The following is a 16,215-nucleotide window of genomic DNA, read 5'->3' as shown; positions in this document are numbered from 1 at the left end:
TCGGCAAACATTTGAAATTCAGGGGGGCCAAATCTGAAGAATGCATGTTGAGATGCCCTAACTAGAGTTTTATTTAGTTAGGTTACTTGATTTTATGATTGCTGAGGTTTTCATAGAGGGAAACTTATTTCGGTTTAAAAGGATAACTAAATTTCCAGTTTAATATTTTAATATTGACGCAGAAATTCATTTCATTAATTTAATTTGGTGCTTTTTAATAATATCAAAGAACATTTTTTCATCTGGCTTGCTTTTTTTTTTTTAAATTGGGTAAATTTAAATTAAGTTATTTATGGAATGTGTAAAAAAAGCCAATAACATGTCTATCATCAGAGAATTGAATATGTAAATAATATTTACACAATATTTTTAACCATTCCAAGTTAGGGTAAATCCAGTTCCCTTTTGGATTCCAAAAACCCAACTCCCATTTTCGTGTAGGAATGTGAAGTTAGTGCTTCGAAAGACCCCTGAAAATTGTGCAATGTCAAAAAACATAAACGAGCTGCTCAATTTTTAATGGGTCTGCCTATATAATGGCCTCGCGTGACTTAATTGAGATTATGGCGGCCTGGAATTGGCTTTATGTCATTAACTAAATGTCGGATGTTGCTGAAGGGGGGGTCGTTGGGGGTGTGTATATTGAGCTTAACAAACTAATTTTGCGCACACTCTGCCCGGTGTGGCCGAAGCTGGCCGGCAGTCAAAAAGTCAAACACTATTTTGCATAATTTATGGTCAGGTCATTAGCGTGTTTAAAACTGTAGCGGCCAAAAGGGGAGTTCAGTGCCAGTGGCTAACCGCTAGCAAACAAACATAGTTTATAATTAAAACAAAATGGCGCCCCTAGGGCCATGTCCAGATGCAGAGATATATTGGGATTTAGGCAGAGTTAGATGGATGTGAATGGCACTGGGAAAAAAATGGTGTGCCCAAAGGGTATTTGGAAAATATTTGTTGTTCATTTAAATGCTCTTTAGAACTTAAAAAAGTTAATTAAAAAATCAAAATTTGTAAATCATAAATAGTTATGAACTAAAAAAAATTATACAAAGAAATAATTTAGTTTAGGCGGAATACGCAGAAAATAATATAATATTAAATTTTCTTTCATTTTATAAATGGTTTAACTTTTTGAGATTTTTAGATACAAAAACAAAAAATTTGTTGAAAATTTATATATGTTTCCTATTCATAGGAAACATGCTTAATATAATATTAAGTTTCCTTTTCTTTTAAATGTAATTTTAATTATTTTTTGAGATTTTTAGATAAAAATACTCATATAATATTAAAAAATAAAATATTCCTTGCAAGCTTGTTATATATTTATATATATCCTATCATAGGAAAAATGCTTATATTTATTAAAGAAGATACTTTCAAATCATTTTATAAAAATGGTATGTATTCCCTTTATAAGAATTTTGACTAATCCTTTTGCTAAGAAGCTAAAATATGCTTTTAAAATGTAATCACCTATTTGATAAGTCTTAAAATATTTTGTTGCGTAAAGCACGAAGGAGAATTTCAATTTATTTATCAGAATTTCTTATTCAGAAATATCTTGGAATTTTCCTAGTTCATTGAGAAACTTCTTAAATACTCTGCACATCTATCTACATGGTTTTCGAAAAGTACTCACTGTAAATGTCGCAGTGCTCGCCCTCGTAGTGGGTGCCAAAGCAGTCGCAGGAGATGCCCCCGTAGTGGTTGATGCAGCGCGATCCTACGAAGCAGAGGTTGTGCCGGGATTCGCACATGTCCGAGCATCCCTCGTTGACGTTCTCGTGCTTGGTGGCCACCAGGGGGGCGATGGGCAGGAGGTCGGAGGCGGCCTTGCCGGAGCTCAGGACCACGTTCCGGATGCAGCCCACAAAGGACTCCGTAATGTATTTCACGCCGTGCAGCTTCTCCTCCGAGGAAAGGCCTGCAAAATTGCAAAAGGGGTTGGCAGATGGGAGTTGGGGGGATTGGTCAGTTGTTTGGTCTTGGCTGGGAGACCACAGATTAATTAACATGCTGAATATTTGGAAATGGATTTCGTCCATATCTGTGTGGGCTTTTGTGGGCGGAGTGACCATGTCGGACGGCCATAACATAATTTCGTTGTTTACAGTTGAAACTTTTGATGGGATTTTTGCCCGCTGCTGTTGCTACAGATTTAACTATTGCTTAATTAAACAAGTTGTCTCCACTCAGTTTTCGGATCAGCAAGGAACGGGCTAAATAAACACAAGCCGAAAAGGCGGTGGAGATTCGGCAATTATTTATGGACATAAAATAACTCTAGTTGCATTTTCAGAATGGGACTTCAGTTATTTTTAAAGGATTTTAGTGGGCTTTAAAGTTTTTGATCTACAATTGTAATATTCTTAAATTTATTTTACATCATTTTTAATTAAATGAGTAAGAGAATTGTATGTAAATATTTTGACTGGTCTACATATTAATTGCTAGTCAAACATTTTGCAATTGCGACTTAATTCCCAATTAAATAATAAATAATTTATTGCTTTTTATTTAGACATTTCTGGAAATGGAAAAACCATGTGAAAAATGGCTTATTTACTTATTGACTGTTTCCTGTTAGTGTTCCACAAAACGCTTTTAAAGTTTATTGATTGCATGCTTTCCATTTCATTTTCACATTTCACTTTTCCCCATCAATTGTGGGTCAGTCTCTAGGGGTTTCTTTGAAATGCAACCGCAACAAAATAATTTTTACTGGCAAAAAAAATAGATATGTGTTCTGGGAACATTCAATCCGAAAGCAAGCTCAGCGGGAGCTGGCTCGGAAAAACTAGACCAACATCATCAGAGTGCAATCAATGGCCCATTCTGTCGGCCAGCTCACAAAAACCCTTTTTTCCATGGCCTCTGGTGTTCGCAACGTGAAATAATTAAATTTTCAAATAACGCACCAAAAGCAGCTTTCAAAGTCATACATACGAACACTTACAAAGCCTCGATTCAATGGGAAATGAGCAAGTTCAAATTGGGTTCGTTCGCTCGACTTTTTGAACTGCTACACTAGGACAAAACTCTTTGTGCATTTTATATAGAATTCATTTTTGAAAAGTTAACATAATCCCTAAACAAAAAAGAAAAAATATATTGGTACAAATCACGTGAGATATGACATCTTTTTTCGAGCTGTCGAAAAGTATGCAATGATATTTTTACTTCGGTGCTCTGTGAAGAAAATTGCCTGTTTTAAGGTTTACAAAAGCATTATGTTTATGAATTATAGCAAAATTATATTCGGATAAGTATAAACTTTGTGTTCCAATTTGGTTTCAAAAATTTTTATGATGCATCGAGTCAAATATTTACTTTAAAGACCTGATTTCAAGATTTGCTCTGTGTATTTTGGGAGTGTGTGAGTCGTCACCGCCAAACTGCAAATTCGATTTTCAATTTTCAGTTGCACATTTTCAGATTTTTCGTCAGCGCACTTGTATGCTATATCATATATATATATATACGCATACTAAACTTTCTATGTTCCACATTGATGCGATGGTTTATGTGTGAATTTCGCGTACGAAAATCATTGCATATATTCAGGCGTTGCCTTTAATATGATTGATTGTGGGGCTTTCGTGCTTTTGTGCAGTGAAGTGGGTGGTGAATTTTGGATTTTGGGAATGGCAATGGGAACGGGAATGCATACACAATTGATTTGGGCACTCACCTCCGACCAGGACCACCGATGGCAGATTCGTGGAGACGCCGTAGTTGTACTCGTGATTCAGTCCTTTCAGATAGACCTCCTCCTGACTATTGTCGACGCGTGCAATTAATCTTGCGCCATGGACATCGATGCGCACCTGTGCAATATAGACGGCGAGGGATCGGTTAGGAGCGTAAAACCAATAAACCAGCCATGGCCCATGCCATTGCCATTGCCATGGAGGAGGGCGCGGCATTCGCACACAGACAAATGATAAAAATTTATGAATTTATGCGTTTTGGCCCCGAGTTGAAGTTGCAAGTTTTTGCAAGCGGCAAGCGATAAATTGTTGTTGCTACCGCTTTTGTTGCTATTTGTTGCTGCTGTTGCTGCAACAGCATGGGTAAAAATCTACGAAATGAATTGCAACTGCTGTGCGCACAAACTCATAGCTGGGATCAGCTGAAATTCATTAGGAATTTGCGTGTTATTTATGAGTGGCCAAATGTGTGTGCATTTATGTGTGCCTGTGCACTGAGAAAAATGGGAAAATTATAAGCCTTTTTTGTTTTCAAATTTACAAGGCTTCATATATATTGTATTCAACAGCTTTTATAGAAAAAATACAATTTTTATTGGGGATCCATTGAAACCATTTCAAAAAGTACATAAAAGTATGCTGCGAAAAAAAATTTTTCGTTGCATACTTTTAAACACTTTTATCAATAATTTCAAGGCATTCGAAATATTTGTACTTCCTTCGTATGAAACTTAATTATTAAACACATCAGAAAAGTACATTAATGTGTAGCCCTTGAAATAAAATAATTTATGAAAATGATTAATTATAAATCATAATAATTGTATGTCCCAATTTATTTTTCTCCATGTGATTATTTTGCCATTTTCTGTATAAGGGTGTGATTAGTACAGGATCTGCTTGTTTTAAATATGAAAACATGAACTAAACCGGGCTGATGCTGCTGCTTTTTCGGTAGCTCCTGCCACTGTTATTGATGATGATGATGCTGACGATGCTTGAAGGATTGCGGTTGGCTACATGCGTGGAAAAGCAGCAGTAGCAGCAGCAACAGCGGCAACCTGCAACATCCCAGCAGCAACATGCAACCACCGGACCGTACCCCAGGTCCGAGGTGAGTTAACAAAGTTGAACGCACATAAATCAACTTGCTCGCTTTGTTATAAAAGTTTGATAAAGCGTTTTGCACACATGCACCGGCAGCACACATTCCGCATTGCAATCTTGCTAATTGCTTGCTGAACGCATGGCCATGCTAATGTTGGCCCAAAACGCCAGATGTTAACCGACTACCAATTACCCTGGAAAGCTGGGAAGTCCCCAAACGAACTAAGTCCACCGGAAGTCTGATAGCCCCGCCCGGTTTCTTTTGAGGGTTCCTGCCAGACATGACCCCGTTTTTCGGGAGGTACCCATTTCCCAACTCACCATCACACTGTGCCATTCATCTCGATTCAGACTTTCGCCCACAGTGACACTCGTTGAATGCTTGCCAAAGACATGGACCACCTTCAGCTGGCCCTTCTCCACAATCACGTAGAGTGCATAGGGGTCCAAAATAATGCGATCCGGATTCTTAACGTTGTGATAGACGAGAAGGCCGTGCGGCAGTCGGGTGCGGAATTGAAATGAAATCTCACGGCAAAGTCTGCAAAGACAGAAAGACGTAGAGCGGGCAGTGCATTAGCATTTGTGTTGCAAATGTGGGCTCCCAAAAGTAGCTCAAATTGGCCTTCAGTTAGCTTTGTTTCATTTAAAGTGGTTAATTCGCAACATTATGATATTACAATAAAACTAAAAAGTCTAGTGGGTATTTATTGCCTGTATTCTTAAAATGTTTATCTGAAATAACTAGTTTATAAAAATATTATAATGGTGCCGAAAAGTATGCAACAATGTATCTTAAAGTGAGGAATGGAGTTATTGCTTTACTGCATACTTTTAGGCACATTTAAAGTTATTTTAAGACGCTGGCGATTTTGTATACAGTTTTTGAACCAATTAAACGAACATTCCTAAAATATTTGTATTTTTTAACATTGCAAAGTAATTCAATTATATTCTGAAGTAAATCATCTAAAGTGATATGAAATGTTGGGCTTATTTTATGACAAATCTTTTTAAATAATACCAGAGTTTGGCCATAAAATAGCCAAGTTGGCCACACTTATTAGCATTTTGTGTGAGGGCCGGTGTGTGTTTGCCTGACAGAGTTTTAAATTTATTTGTTCTTTGCTCTTGACTGCTGTTGCCGTTGCTGTTGTTTGTGCTGCTCCTGCTGTCGGCAGCCACATGAGTTACAATTAAAACTACAGCACAAATTGCCAACTTGGCCAAGTACGCAGAAGCCACTGACCAAAGGCAGCAACGATAGCAAGTAGAAGTTCTATTTGGCAAAGTTATGTTTAATTTTATTTGCCTCACTGTCTACATGTTTGTCCAACATGTTCACATGCTCTTGTACTTGACATTTAAATAATATTTTTTATCTTAATTTAATATGCAAATTCCAAATGTTTCCAACCAAATTGAATTTTAAATTTAACAAGCCCAAAGATCTTGGCCAGAAGTCATTTTAAGCCATTTAGATGTCACAGCCTGGACAGAAAGGTTTCGGCAATTGAGCAGAAAATTAACTTTTGACCTGGTTTTCGAGTCGTTTTTTGTTTCTGCCTCTTCTGCTTTCCTTTTGATTGTTTTGTGTAAGCTACCGATAAGATTGCAGTCCCCCAAAGAAAATTGTTGAGAGAAAATCAATTTTCAAACTGTGAAGGCAACGTCAGTTTGGCTAATTGCTCAGTGGACAGCTTTCGCTGTTAACCCCACTGGTATCGTGGTATTTTATAAAAGGCTTGAATATTTTTTAGACCTAATAGCATTGGTTGTCAGATTGACTTTTTGCTTGTATTCCCCCGCTCACTCAAATGCCAGATTTAATTGTTATCTATTTCACAAATTCACTGGAGGCTTTGTAATGTGTGGTTATTGGAGGTATCAAAAGTTACGCAATCGAGGTACATGGAAAGCATTTTATGAACTAGTCCTACTAAAATCAATAAGTTGTAAAGTTAATTTTTTAAATACGAATACAGTTATCTGTGTTTCTTTAAAAGTTTTTTTTTAGTTTCAGGAGAAGTAAATTCTCAGATGAATAGCTAAAATCAGTTTGTGCATAATTAGCATGGTATTTATATGCTATTTAAATCATTATAGAATGTGTCTTAAGTTAAAAGATTCTTAGAAAGTTAGTACTTAAAAACTATCTATACTTATAGAGGTTATTAAAAATCTATCTTGGCTTTCGTAAGGCACATAAATACTTCTTTGGCAATAATTAAAATTAATAAAATTGAATATATTCACAAAATGTTTCCCTTGCCGTCAAGGGTTAAGCGAATCAAGCACTTTTGAGCCAAAAGGCCAACAATCCGCTAAATGACGCGACCGTTGCAGCGCGGCGAGTTGAAGTGGCATGCAAAGGACCCCAGGACCTGCCACCTGCCAGGTGGTCAGTGGACCCTCAGCACCCGTACTCCCAGTCCCACTCCCACTCACCTTAATTGAAATGTCTGTATGATGTCGCCGTCCATTTGGATGAACGTGTTGTTCTTGGCGAAAATGAAAGTTTTGCCTTGGCCCGTCTCCGCGAAAGTCAGCTCGGGGCCGCGCTGTTCGATGGGCACGGGTGTGGTCCCGTCCCCGCCCTCTGCCCCGCCCATTCCGTCCGGCGATTGGGCCGGACTCTGGGTGTACGGCAAACCGAGGAGCATGGAGCTCTCCGTGGTGCTCGGCTCACGGGTGGTGGACTGCAGGAACGGTGGCAGCGTGTCTGCAAGAGATGGGACGTCAATTGGGATTATCATTGGGTCGCCCGAGGTGGGAAAACTAATCGAGGGAACGTAACTAGTTAATAGCTAAGGATTGCCTAATCGATTTAGTACTTATTCCTACTATCTTATCAATATTTTTTGGACTATATGCATCACAGTGTTCTTAACATTTTAAAATGTCGTAAGCCCTATCTGGTTATAAATTTAAGAAGACAATTTATGTATAATCAAACTTCGTTTAGATTGGAACGTTTAAGACACGTTTTTGTTTTATGACAGACACTTTACCTTTACCTTGAGATTTTAAAACATTTAACGTAAACTAGTTTTTTATTTATTTATTATCTGATTCTAACACAAGTACATATTGCTCCAACCACTTTTTTCTAGGTACAGAAACTAGGCCTTAGTGTTTGTAAATCCTTAATCCATTGCAAATCCATTGAAATTTCGCCTTTTAGATCACAGATTTTAATTTAATTCATCTTGGTTTATATGGGATCATAGTTATAAGATACTTGGTTATACCATCAGTTATCACCCTATTTCTGGCCAACAAACCTATTTCCCTGTATTTTTGGGATCCTAACTACTTTTACTTGAACTTGATTAATGCTTACGTGGTCCTCCAATGCAGTGAAAGAGGCACTCGGCCTCGGTGCCAAAGCGGTTCTGCGGATTTCCTTCACAACCGCCCCAAATGAAGTTGGTGCACTCGTTGGTGGTTGGCTCGTAGCGCCACTTGTAGATGTACTGCTTGCAGGGACCCGGATCCCCGGGCCCAGCACACTTCTCGTACTGATTATTCTTTTGGCCCTGAATCATGGCGGAGTTGTTGCCGCTGCCGCCGAGGCCGCTGTTGCTGCCACCGCCGGAGGCACCACCGCTGCCGCCCGCTGGCGAACCACCCGCAGAAATGCCGCTACCTCCTCCGGAATCCGGTACCGATTGTCCGCCGGGATTGCTGCCGGCCAGTCCGCCGCCACCGCTCAGGCTTAAATTGCCACTCCCTAGATTGCTGGGATTTCCGGCGACGAGGATTGGCGAAATCCCACCACCGGCCACCGCTGCGTCCGTTGCGGTCATGTTCGGCAGGCTGAGGGCAGAGGCGGAGCAAAGGAGGGGCAGCAGTGCCAGGACATAGGGCAAGGCCATTTCGAGGACGCAGGACAGGCAATGGCCTACTTTTCCTTGCAAACTGTAACAGAGGCAGAACATAATGGGTTAATTCAGACGGGAAATTATGTTGCTTTACTAAGATTAAACGATGAAAATATTTGCCTACGTCGATTTAAGCTGTTATGTTCTAAGATACATTGCATAAGATACAAATGCATTTAAAGGCTTAAGCTTCAAAATTGTTTTGTAAATGTTAAATATGTTCTTTAGAGTAAGATCTAAAATAAAATAAATAGTTTGTTATTGATTTTAATTTTTCACAATTAAATAAAAGTAAAGGAGTAAAACTATTATATAAAGTTATTCACTTATTACGCAATATTCCATCAATTTATATAGAATCTTTATAAAAATAATTATTTGCATATATAACTAGCTTAAATAAAACTATTACATATATTTATCCTTTCAAGACGCCAAAACCCCCCTTTTGTAGACCAAATTAAGAGCCTTCATTCTAAACCGGCACTTTTTCAAGGCCCCATCCCACGCTTTCTTCATTAGATTTCCTTGTAATTGCACAATAAATTTACCAAGGCAATTTACTTGCATGTCACAAGAGCCCAGAGCAGATATTCTGAACACAGACATCAGAGCTTATGATTCCGGCTGCTAAAGAAGTTTACTATTGTCATGTGCGGCACTAAAATCCCATTTACATCATCGTCCTCATCATCATCAGTCAATGTCTCTGTTCCTCTGAGGCGACGATGCTGCATTTCTTGATGCCATTTAGCGAAGAGGAAAACGAACCAAGTTTTCTGCTTTCACTTCCGCCGGAAATGTGACACACACACTCACACACACACACACATACATATACATCAAAGACACTGGATAGAAGAAGACGCATGAGCTTGGGTTGATTTACAAGTAGCTTAGCACCAGCAAGCGAAAAAAGTGTCAAAAATTTCAAAATAATGATGCGCACAGTTTACACTAAATGTGGTAGTGGGAGTCAAAAGAGATATGGAAGTGAGCGGAAGCTGGAAAGGAAATAGGAAATTAAGTTTTTCGTACACCCCCCCCCGGAAAACTTTGATAGCTTTTCCATGGCTCAGATTATGGTTTCGACTGAAAGTTGGCCCAGCTTCTCTACGAGGGGCAGTTTTTCACTTCGGCTTTTTTGTCTGCCATTTCCGTTCATAAGCAATTTTTAATTGTGGCTTTCGTTGCCCGGGCAGCATGAAAAATGAGCGCAGGGTCGTGCAGCCGGACGGAGTTCATGCGAATTAATAAACCTCAAAGTGTTGGTGTGGCATTAGACACGGGTCTGGGCTCGGATCGTGTTACGGGTTCGGGTCCTAGGCCGGGTCAACACGGAAAAAAGAGTGTAAATGTAAGAAAGAGAAACGCTTTTATGGGAAATATCAAAATACGTTGGCGAAGTTGGTTAAAACTTTGAAAATAAAAATCCTTTTTAAGTTAATTATATTAGTAAACAAAAAACAATCTTTAATGGCTTTTAAATAACATATTAAATTTTTTTGTTTTCTTAAGATTTTAATTACTTAATCTCACACTTTTTCAATACAAGTTTAAATTTTAAACAAATTTTAATTTTCGAAAAAGAATTAAAAAAAATAAACTCATAAAATGTTACCAAAAAAGAATCAATGGTTTCCAAAGGTATTAAATATATTATTTACACCACATTTTAATATTTTTTGAAGTCCTTTGGTATTTGATGTTAAACCAACTTTAAGTTCTTAAGGAAACAAGAAGGTAAATGTCCACAAATTCGCCATTTGTATCATTTATGCATTTGTGAATTATATGTATGATTTCCAAAATTATTCATTTAAAATCATAAATTTCGAATGCCATTCATCATATTAAATAGAATTTTCCCGCAGTGAAGTCGCATGCTGGGAAAAATTATTGATGCATATGTCGGAATGTGCAGGACGTGCGTGCCATCCTGTCGTTGAGTGGGTTGTCCAGAGGATGGGTGGATGGACCATTCTCTAGATGGATGGCCCAAAATTGCATTGGATTTCGGCTGCGGAGCTGCATGACCAAGAAGTTTGCTGGATGTTTGCCTCTCTGCCACATCACCCCGCAAATCCCTCGCTCTTTTTCATGGCTTCAGGCAAGCGCAAAAGTTTACCTAACTTGGCCGGCGGAACCAGGGCAAAGAAAACCATTGCTTGTCGGCCATATGCGAAGGATTTTGGCCTAAAGTGCATTAATGGGTGGGCACGAAGGAGAAGGAAAGAAAACTTGGACCGCCGATAAACCATCGTTTACCTGTGTGGGCAGGCGTTTAGAGTCCTAAGTCCTAAGACCCAGGGCACTCAGGTAAAACGGCACCCCAAAGGATTGGCCGCGAAAAATCAGAAAACCCGCAGGACAGGCAAAAAACAGATAAACACGACCTGGTCATCCTGGAGGAGGTCGTTTAAAAACCCACCCAAACTCAATCCTGGCACTCATTCGCCAGTAAGCCATCGGAATGGAAGCATCAGTCGCCTACGCTTTATTTTTGCACCGCCAGGAGCTGCAGCGCCGCCAGATGCTCTACATCCAGGTGTCCAAGACCAAGATTCAGTTGACCAAGGAGCTGATAGCCGAGCAAAAGCAACGTCTGGCCACCTGCTCACCCGAGGATCTGCAGATCCTGAGCAGGGAAACACAGTTCAAACGGCAACTTCAGCAGAAACTCAAGCACCGGAACAAACAACTGAAAGCTATTGCCAAACAGCAGGAGAGACGGGGTTGAGGCGAAAAAGGATATTTTGACTACCCTCAGGGTTACCACTTTAATTAGTTTTAGCTCAACGCAAATGATGTGTGCGTTTACATAGTTTAGTTTAGTTTTAGCTCAAAGAAATAAAATTTCCTATGCAAAACAAGCCAAGATGTCTTTGGAGATACTCTCTGAAAATGTGGGGTAAATAAAAGGGTTGGACCGGAATCCTAAGTTAAAAAATACATATAAAGCAACTACTTGAGAGAACATTTGCAACTATGAGAAAAAATGTTAAACAGTTTCTGGTACATAAAAAAAATGTTCAGAAAATTATAGGGATATTCCTTCATACAATTTCTTGACATTTAATATTTATTAAATGTGTTATGCTTTTATAAGCTAAATAAAGGCTTAAGGACATAAAGTCATAAGGATGAATTTCAAAAAAGGTTATTTAGTTTTTACTATAAACATAGCTAGTATAAAATGTATTTTTTATAAATGTATCTCCTATATTTAATATAACTCTGCTGATCCAATTTATCCATTTATCTCATAAGCTCTCCCTTTTTATTGAAAATTTTACACATTTATCAGACCTCCGATATCAGTAAACTCGCAGGCGAGTTTTTTTAATTCAATCATTCACCATATCCAGCCACCACTGAATCATTTATATAAACACTTGCTATTTTTTACTAACCCCATTAAGGGTATTCATTGATCGATGCATTTTCCGCGAAACTTTTCGCACTTTTCCCAGTCCCTTTTGCAATTTCCTCCACGCTTTTTACCGTTTTCACAGCAAACGCAAAGCGATTTAAATTGAGCTCGCGTACGATGCACAGTAACAACAATAATAAAAACAGCCAGTGCAACAACTAGGAGAATAACAACAAAACTAAGTAATAACACCAGCCTCGGGGAATCCCCCTTCTCCGTACACCTTCTCCAAACACCTCCCGCTAAATTACACGTTTTGTGCTCAACATCGACGCCCCCGCACTATATAGCCATATATCTTTACATACTATATATATTCAGCTATAGGGTGGAAAAAAAGAAGGAGACATCGGGAAAAGAAAGCACACAAGGCTGGGTGAAAAAAAGGGGGAGGGCAAATGAAAGCAAAGTGAAGTCAAATTAAATTAAATGACAGATGTCTGACATTTTGATAGTCGTGCGTGAGGCTCTATATTCCTCGGTATGTACTATACTTGTGTATGTGCAATATAAACACATGCAGATAGTGCACTAAAAAAATAAAAAAACTAAAATTTAAGAATTACGTGGTTTACTATTTTTCTAGAAAATTGTTCTGCCTAATTCTAGAACAATTAGAAATATTTCTGGTATCAATGAAAGATTTTTTGTCATAAGAAATTTCAAGAAGTGAAAAACAGTGTGACCTTGCAAGATAATATCAAGGATTTTTAATAAGACGACCAGTGTGACCTTGCACTTTAATGTGTGGTCTTAAAAAGGAGAAATGTATCTCGATAAACAAATTATGTAGACTTTAGTTTCTTTCAGTGTCCATAAGTTTGTATATGTAAATGTCAAGTGTCGCAAGGCAAAATGCACATGCACTTGCAGGGACAATACCGGGGATCGATGGGCCTCAGGGGGCTTTAAGGGGGTTACGGCTCGGATATTCCTTCACGATTGTGAGTGGGTGTTTGTTGGTGTTGCGAGCATGTCACCCAAGTGTTGGTCGCGTAAGGGTAATGAATTAAAATAACTTGATTGCATGAAATTGAACGAATTGTTGCCCAAGGAACTCGGGACAGAAAATGGAAATGGGAAATTGGTTGGGGCAGGAAGGGGAAATCGTGTTCTGAGCGAATGCAGCTCGCGGAAATTGCACTCCTTGTGCGTCTATCAGTCCTTAGCTGTGTGCGTGTGTGTGAAAAATATTTACTGAAATTTGTATATTAAGTGACGACGACAAGGGCAAAGACAACAACAATGGATGGCCTTTGTCATTGTTGTTTTAGTCTTTGATGCTGTTAGCGTCACGGTCGCGTTTGCCAAGTGTGAAGTATATATATCTACGCTATATGTGCACATATGTGCACTACAATAGAAGTCAGGATGCATGAATGAGTGCTGCTAACTGCGTGGGAGGACTCGGAACATTTTCAGGACCAAGGAAGGAACCGGCAAGACAAAGGACACGAGAAAGGAAGTGGAAAAAGAAGGAGGAAAGAAGCGCATGCTGCAGGCATTTAGCCGTTTTGTTCTACTTCACTAGACGCCTTTATGTGACTGAACTTCACAGTGGAAATGGGTTAGATAAAATATATATCTAGATATTTTTAAATTTTTTAAAAAACGTTTTTTCCAAATTTGTACTTTAAGGAAATCAGCAAGGAAAATTTAATTACAAATTACAAAACCAACGACAACTAAGTCATCTAAAGAGTTAAGTGAAAAATTGAATTTTCTCAATTAATAAATGAATAAATTAACCAATTTAATCCAAGAGGGATATAAATCAACTTTTCTTAACTTATGCAAATTTCAATTTCGCAAGATAAACATTTTAATTAATATTAATAACCAAGGCACAAAAATAATTGAATAAGACAAACTCAGATTAGATCAGATGCCCACAGCATAATTATTTTTCCTACTTGAAATATCATTTCTTAAAATGCTTACATCGAACCAAGCACCTATTAACACATTTCAAATGTATCTAAATCGTAGAAACTAGTTATTGAATTTTCCCCACTGTAGATACAAAGACAAAGCAGAGAAGATTTGTGCGAGCATTTTCGCACTAACAAATTCAATTATTTGCAAGCACTTTAAAAATGATTTAATGCCTGTCGTCCGTTGTCCGTCGACGAAGCGCAACACTGAGCCATTAAATGAAACTATAAATGTTTGCATTTAGCAATAGTTTATGTCACACACTCACATTCCCATAATGCCCAGTAACATGGCTTAGAATGCTAAATGAAATTTATACGCCTGGCTGGGTGCGTTGAGTCTAGTTTTTGGGGATTGTTTGGCTGTCGGTTAGTCAGGAAACTTCCGTTCGGCCAGCTTCATATGCAATATAATTGTCTGTTATTTGGCCATTGTATAAATAATTATTATTTAATTTGCTTGCACTGGCTGGGGCAATCAAGTTGTTTGTTTCTTAGTTTGTGCAGCGAATGCATCGCCAAAGAATTATGCGAACTCCTGATTACTGACTGCTTTTTAATGGTGCGTGCACGTGATTTTAATTGAGTGAGTCTCGTGCAACATAATAATCTATACGAGTATACTCAATATATCAATTAATTAATCCTTACCCCAACGGCATGTCATAAATGGTTCATTTTAATTGACCAACTTCTTCGCTTGTTGCGGGCCAACTTTAAAACGGAGCGGCCTTAAATGTATTTCTTTGAGTTATTTTAACTGTATTATATTTATTTATAAATTCTTGCTTTTTATTAGTTACATGAGCTCACCAATTTATTTGATTAAATTATTAAAGGATTGCTTTGTTTAGCCTGATAAAATCCGGTATTTTTTTAGCACTAAAACAATTTTGCAATGGTGTATTTTTGCGCACACTTCTTATACATTTCCTTTTTTCTTACATTTCTTTTTGTTTTATTTTTATGAATGTGTTATAAATATTCTTGTGTATTTACGTTGCTTCAATATTTGCACAAAATTGAATTAAATAAAAGTCTAAAATCAACTGAAAAAGATAACTGGAACAGTAATCACTGAGCTTTCTTTACATCACGATTTTATGTTGATCCTTTTAACACATTTCAATGCAATTTGTTTATAATTGTAAATTTCTTGCGGCGACATTCACATTAAAGGCTTTAAATTCATTTATTGATTCACAAAAAACGAAAACTTTTCATTGGTGTAAATTAATTGGCATCATTTATGTACATTTAACTTGCACTTGTTTTGCCATTACTGGCCAGGTTTAATACGTGTATTTTATAATAATATTTATTTTAATGCATTGCCGGAAACAAGTTTATTATTTTTATTAGCTAAAATGAGCCTGGTAATGGGCGAAACACAAATACATTATAATATTTATAATTTATATTTGTTAATTCATTCGAAAGCGAGAACGATTCTTAAAATTTCCATATCAATTCACATTTGTAGCGACTCTCTAGCACTCTCAATATCCGCATTTATTAAATTAAATGCGCTTTCATTTATGCAATTTTATTAACTGGCCAAAAATGGCTTAATTACATGCAATCTATAGAAGCGAACACTCGAAATCGATTTCAATAGGATGGCACAAAAAACCAGTGTTGCATTGCACTAAAAATGCAATCTGCAGTTTATCCTGTTTAAGCGATGATATGCCAACTTATTGATTTAATTTGCTTCCTGTGCGCTGAAATCATTATGGCCAAAAGAGGAGAACTTGCGCAAACACATGTCGATTGAAGGGGGAGGTGGGCGGGTGGATTCAGTGGGCGCAAAGGGGGCGTGGCAGGGTCACACACTCGAGCGTAAAACGTTGCCCAAAATGAGGTCAAAGTGCGCTGGCGTTTTGCGTGACTGAGCGCTCGTTTCGCTCTCACTATGTATTTACGTATATATATATGTATGTGTACGAAGGCTTCAAGGATGTGTCGCTGCAATGGTATTGTGCTTTATATTTTCACTATTTTATTTTATTTTTTGCTGACGCACACACACACACAGACTCAAGCTCCGTTTGTTTGTTTGTTTGCCCGTATCCTGCGGCTGATGAATCAACTTTTGCCTTTTACTCAAGTCACGAAACACAAACCGAAAAACGCACCGA

At 38.0% G+C, this 16,215-nt stretch overlaps 2 protein-coding genes across 6 annotated transcripts in view; one reads left to right on the top strand and one right to left on the bottom strand.

Moving 5' to 3' along the window:
- axo (axotactin) overlaps nt 1-16,215 on the bottom strand; it is a 70,314-nt gene that overhangs the window by 48,404 nt on the left and 5,695 nt on the right. For 3 of the 5 annotated variants that reach the window (XM_036814638.3, XM_036814639.3, XM_036814640.3), the window contains exons 1-6: nt 14,726-14,863; nt 8,167-8,744; nt 7,272-7,545; nt 5,145-5,364; nt 3,698-3,833; nt 1,646-1,930 (exon numbers count right to left, since the gene is read on the bottom strand). In XM_036814638.3, coding sequence (XP_036670533.3) covers nt 1,646-1,930; nt 3,698-3,833; nt 5,145-5,364; nt 7,272-7,545; nt 8,167-8,744; nt 14,726-14,736 — 1,504 coding nt within the window. In that variant the 5' untranslated portion in view covers nt 14,737-14,863. Of the gene's footprint in view, nt 1-1,645; nt 1,931-3,697; nt 3,834-5,144; nt 5,365-7,271; nt 7,546-8,166; nt 8,745-14,725; nt 14,864-16,215 lie in introns of those variants that run through there. The other 2 variants (XM_036814643.3, XM_036814641.3) reach the window with 2 other exon arrangements.
- Nucleotides 10,952-11,580, top strand: LOC118877224 (uncharacterized). Its single transcript, XM_036814645.3, has one exon. The coding sequence runs from the start codon at nt 11,181-11,183 to the stop codon at nt 11,445-11,447; it is 267 nt and encodes an 88-aa protein (XP_036670540.3). The 5' UTR covers nt 10,952-11,180; the 3' UTR covers nt 11,448-11,580.

This window comes from Drosophila suzukii, chromosome 3, assembly GCF_043229965.1.
Source record: "Drosophila suzukii chromosome 3, CBGP_Dsuzu_IsoJpt1.0, whole genome shotgun sequence".
In the NCBI taxonomy this organism is placed as follows: domain Eukaryota; kingdom Metazoa; phylum Arthropoda; class Insecta; order Diptera; family Drosophilidae; genus Drosophila; species Drosophila suzukii.
The sequence above is the reverse complement of the archived record's forward strand: the minus strand, read 5'-3'. Positions and strand labels throughout refer to the sequence as shown.

Coding starts and splice junctions, on each gene's coding strand:
- LOC118877224 (XM_036814645.3), top strand. CDS start 11,181: ATGGAAGCATCAGTCGCCTACGCTTTATTTTTGCACCGCCAGGAGCTG.